Source organism: Barbatula barbatula, assembly GCF_947034865.1.
Source record: "Barbatula barbatula genome assembly, chromosome: 25".
Lineage (NCBI taxonomy): Eukaryota > Metazoa > Chordata > Actinopteri > Cypriniformes > Nemacheilidae > Barbatula > Barbatula barbatula.
In genome coordinates this window covers 10,971,469-10,976,756 of record NC_136788.1, presented here as the reverse complement: position 1 = coordinate 10,976,756, position 5,288 = coordinate 10,971,469, and the positions used below count along the sequence as shown (strand labels likewise).

Below are 5,288 nucleotides of genomic sequence, written 5' to 3'. Positions count from 1 at the left end.
ATGTAAGTGTCTGTGAATTCGTTTCCCTTTCAAAGCAATGTGTTTTTATATAAACTTATGTTAAATCCACCCTGATATTGTTCCAAACTTGCATGATTTGTTTCTTTAGGGATCAAAAGCTGTCAAACTGAATATTAGTGACTGACAGAATCAGCATTGTTCAGACTTTCCCTTCATATTAAGCAGAAGAAAGAAAATCATGACTGTTTGGATTTAAACAAGGGTGAGTAAACAATGTTAATAGTTTCATTTCTCCATAAACTTCATTTAATCCAAAATTTGAGTATATGTCACTGACTGTTTTAGAAAATGTTTAGATACATTTATAGAGCTTTTCTTAGGTAAATGTTATGTTTTATTGGTAATTATCACATACAACAAAAACTATATTCTAATACCACGTGCGTTATGTAGGCTATGTATTTTTGTATATGAATCTTTAGGAATCGAATCTGTAATTATGATTTGACGAAGCTGTGAACTTAATTGACACGTGGCATGGAAAAGACAAAAAGTAAGTTTACAATACAACATTATTTAAAATATTCAAATGTATAAAATGTATCCTGATCAAAAAGCAAAACATGTTAAAGCTGCCTTGCTCTTCCCACGTCCAAACGTGTGCGACCTCGTTGTTGTTGTCTCGGGGTTAATTGTGTGGTTTGAAATGCACTCTGAACAGTCCGAGTCAAAGAGAGAGATGCAAAACAATAATAATGACTCACGCTCAGCCCTCAGCTGTGTTGCTATGGCGACGGATCCGCTCATTGACTTCCACTGCGAGATGAGTGACTGCGTAAAATTTGAGTGTGTGTGTGTGAAACAAGTTATCTCTGGCAGACGGTGAGCTAATGATGAAAGTCATACTGTGCCTGTTAGCTTATTTTCATTCATGTGGGGACAAATATGCCAAACGTCTACTTGTTATGTTCCAACACGGAGTTGCATCTATAGCACGATACATCCGCTTCGTAAAATTAATGATATATCCACTCGTGTATACTTTAAATCGAATTTTAACGTTAAATAAAAACCTTGCAGAATCCTAATTTACTAAGGACATGAATCGGAGAAAAGTTCACTAGCTCGCACATTACCTTAACGTTCGCATTATTGTCATAGCAACAGCTTTTAGTTGAGCATGACGTGGCATAGGTTGTGTGAGCTGACAAAATAGTGTCAACGGACAGTGCCCACAGAAACTAGGAGGCTAACAACATCATGCCAACAGTTTCGGAAAGAATGTAGATTGCTGTTGATGAAAATGAACACGAATCCGAGTCAAGGCAGCATTACTTGGATAACATCATTTCAATTTTCATTGATTTAAACGTGTTTATACGGTACATTAACTCGCCGGCGTTAGCTAGCTAAGATGCTTATAAGTATAAATAACATGAAATTGCTATTAGCTAAAATTAAATCAACATTCTGAATTTAAGCTACGTCGACAGCATCACTTCTACGGATTTTGCAGAACACAATTTTAATTTGTGTTTTAATCAGTGTGTATGGAAAATTGGCAAATGTTGTATTTTAAAGAATGCACTTACAGTGAAGGTTTATAAAGCAGAACTGTTCAGCTTACAAATTTGTGTATAGGCCTACTATACATTATATTAATTGTTCTGTACAAAACTGTTGTCTGGGTGGTAAATTGTCTCAATCTCATTTTAGACATGGGGGAGAAGGCTGGAAATAATACAGATTATGCTTGTCTAAAAACGGAATAGTTTATTTTAAATTTAAGATAATCAATAACACTTTACCATAAAGTTTTGAACAAGCAAAGATTAATAAATGCACAAAATCATTTTAAATGATTTATTAGTGAATGCTGAAAGAAATATGAACTAAGGTGAATAATTAAGTAATGAACAATAATTTTACATTTAAAAAATGTAATTTTTGCAACATGCATAGAAACGCACACACAACAAACGTTTGCCATTTTTGCTAAATGTTTTTTAATGATGATTACCAGGATGGTTCCCTTTACAGTAAATCAACAGAAATCTACTGTTGAGCATTTAAATACAGAATGTGGAATATTGCACTAAGAAATAAGAGAACTAAGATTCATACAGCGCCAAAGAACAAGGAAGTATCACAGCATCTTCTCAACAACATCTCAGGGCAAACAGAAGCCAAGCCCGATAATATGCATATTTCAGTACCATAGAGACAATTAGCTTTTTCAAATATATCTTAAAATAGTTTTGTTTTAATTCTGATCATTAAACGATTACATTCAGGCGTACAACTAAGAAGGTCACATGCAAAAAAAGTATACTTATACGTAACATATGATCAAACGAATCCATCACACGATAAAAAAATGTACTGTACTTGGAGAATTTATTTGAACTAACAGGTATTGTAGAGGTACTGTCTTTTGTATTGTACTTTTTCAGAGTAAATTACAATGACCATAGAACTTCTATCTTGAATAGTATTGTACAGGTTTACGCCATTTGTTTTGATTTCTGTTTTGGCATTTCAAGTCGTATTAGAGAAAACCTTACATCTAGTGTATTCGGTTATTAGAAGTCGTAAAACAGCCCACTGCAGACCAGCGTTTTGGAATATTATTATAAGCGAGTACTAAACTCAGCAATAGCTAAACAATGTGATATTTGACACGAGTCATTCCTCATTCAAACCCACCCACTTCTTTCTGTGACCCATTTTCTGAGGTTTATCTGTTCCGTGTGCATATTTTGTTTTGATCAAGAAAAGTCCAACGACGCAACTTTTACATTCAAAAATATTATTTCAAGTTAGTGCATTCGTCTTTAGCACAAAAATAATTTTGTGTAAAGAAATCACAGCTAAACAAGACCACATAGTACTTGTTGTTACTAAGGCCAGGTATTTGAAACGAAATATGATAACGAAAGATAACAAAAAACATTTTGGTCTCACTGTGGCTTTTATTTGTGTATAGTGGTAAGATTAATTAGGGTGTGTATATTTAGCTTGATACAATTTATAACTAAAACTAGTTTTATTTTCAAAACTGCTCTCTTTTTGGGAGCTACAGGGAAATTCTTAGGCTTTGACCTCCATGTCTGTCGTATGCATTCACAGTAAGCTAGTAAACAAAGATCTGACCATTCAGTCACCCCAAAGATATCTTAACAACAGGATTATGAAGTCAACAACAATGTGTAATACTGAGTGCATACTGTAAAGAAGCAACTACTGTATTAGATGGACTAAAATATATTTTTTAGGTTTGCTCAATGTGAAATAGAAGAGTAAAGAGTTTTTGGAGAACAAATGGCACCTGCTCTTTATCAAGGCTACTTTTAAATAAACAAACCTTAAACATGTAGAGCCGGTGCTTTACCCTAAATACACTGCAGTATATTTAAGGAAATAATAGGAAGATTTTTAAAGAGATAACAATGGGGCTCCAAAAAATGTCCAATTAATGTTAGCAACAAAAACTGTATCTTAAATACACTGTCCTATTTTGGTATTTGAGTTCTTGTAATCAATAAACTTTAATTTGATAGATACTAACTAGCTAAAGTAGATTTTCATTAAGTCTACTGTCAGATAAAAAAATATCCAACCTCTCCCCTTTTTTGATTAAAAGGTTTATATTTGCATTTAAAAAAACTTAATGTGTTACGTTATTTAGATGCTACCTACCTACCAAACCCACTTCTTCATTAGATAAAAGTGCAATCATACTTGGTGCAACATGATGCTATAATTATGAACATCTGACGTTTATTAGCTCAAACCTAAATGAGTGATAAGGCTTTCTAATTCCAAAAATAAATAATTGTTATTCTATTGATGCAATGTTTTGTATGCGTAAACCAGCAAATTCCTAGTCAAACAACAGTCTTGTTTCTAAATGGTCCGTGCAAAAGGCACATGAGAGAAATCTCACTGTCTGCTCTCACAGCAACCACTGAAACCTTCTTTACTCTCTCCACAACGCAGTGTAATTTCAATCACTGTACAAGACTGTACAACCTAAAGTGCTTGTGGACTGAGGGAATCTAAGATTTATGTTCTAAAACAATAAGTCTTGAATATTTATAACATTATTGAGGGCCATTCACATTTCACTCAACATTCAACTCTCATTCAAGCAACAGAACATTTTGTAATTGACAGTAATGGCAGTCTACTTCATTGGTGTGCAGTCGTTACACATTTTGCTCTTGTTTTTAGTTTAAGTTGTTAAAGAGATAGGTGGACACTGTACAGTCTTTGAATAACAGAGTAACTGTTATTGACCCAGTCTGAGCTAGAGAAGTATTATGCTTAAGAGTAAAATTGTTGTAATATCAAATACTGTTCACTATCCTAGTCAGCTGCAGTTCGTGACAAGTTAGTAGATCTAGATTCTTCAAGCACAATCCTTCATATTTGTGTTTTTCCAGTGCCGCCACTATATTGAGACCAGGTTATTAGACTAAAATTTAACTAGTTGTTAATGAATCTCATGTACTTTTACAGATTTTGAGATAACTGAGGTTAATAATTTGGAACTGATTCCCTTAGAATTAACAATTTAGTGTATGCTTTTTTCTTCTCTGCATTTGCTGGTATTCGATTTAAAAGTGAACATTTACCTCCGTAATCTTGGATGTCCTTATATTGTTTTACAGACAGCATTGTTTACATGTATATGTGCTAAAAATCAAGGACATGGAACAATAATCAAATTATCTATTAAAGCATTTTTGTGCCTCAAATTCAATTTATGGGCATTAGAGGTCAAAATTTTGGTCACGATGTTGTCATATTGAGAACATAAGCAAACTCAATGTGCAATGCAGATACACAGATAAACATCAGCCTATGAACATTATATATGTATATTTTCATAGCCGCTAGCTAGTTAACATTCAATTTTCTGCCAAAGCATTGCAGGTGCGATCAGAAATTAAATACAGCAGCTTAAATCATTAACAAAGCTCATAAGAAGTATTTTGACAGCACTAGGATTTTGTTGCCTTTCAGGATTAGAGTACAAACTATAGTAAATGGTAGCTGATGGAAAGCTGAGAGTTGAAGTAACCTAAATCTAAAAGATAAGAAATGAATGGTAAACTCTAAATGGAAAACTAACTCAAAATTCTATTTTGCAGGCCGGGAAAGATTCATCCTGCATGACCACTGTGCTGCTGCTGGCCAACACCATTATATTTAGATCCTGTTGTTTTTCATGGGTCTGCTGATACCAGTCCCGAGTTACCTCTGTGTCATGGGTAGGAATTAAAGTCACCTGAAAGAGAAATTTCAGATAAATGATTAAATAC

General features: G+C 33.7%; 1 protein-coding gene across 1 annotated transcript in view; it reads right to left on the bottom strand.

Annotated features, from left to right (window-relative positions):
* Positions 1-1,946: 1,946 nt before the first annotated feature.
* The window catches only part of map1ab (microtubule-associated protein 1Ab), a 32,863-nt gene continuing 29,521 nt past the window's right edge, over positions 1,947-5,288 (bottom strand). Inside the window, exon 7 of the mRNA XM_079450350.1 lies at positions 1,947-5,254. Within this exon, the coding sequence (XP_079306476.1) occupies positions 5,099-5,254 (156 nt within the window). The 3' untranslated portion in view covers positions 1,947-5,098. The remainder of the gene's footprint in view (positions 5,255-5,288) is intronic.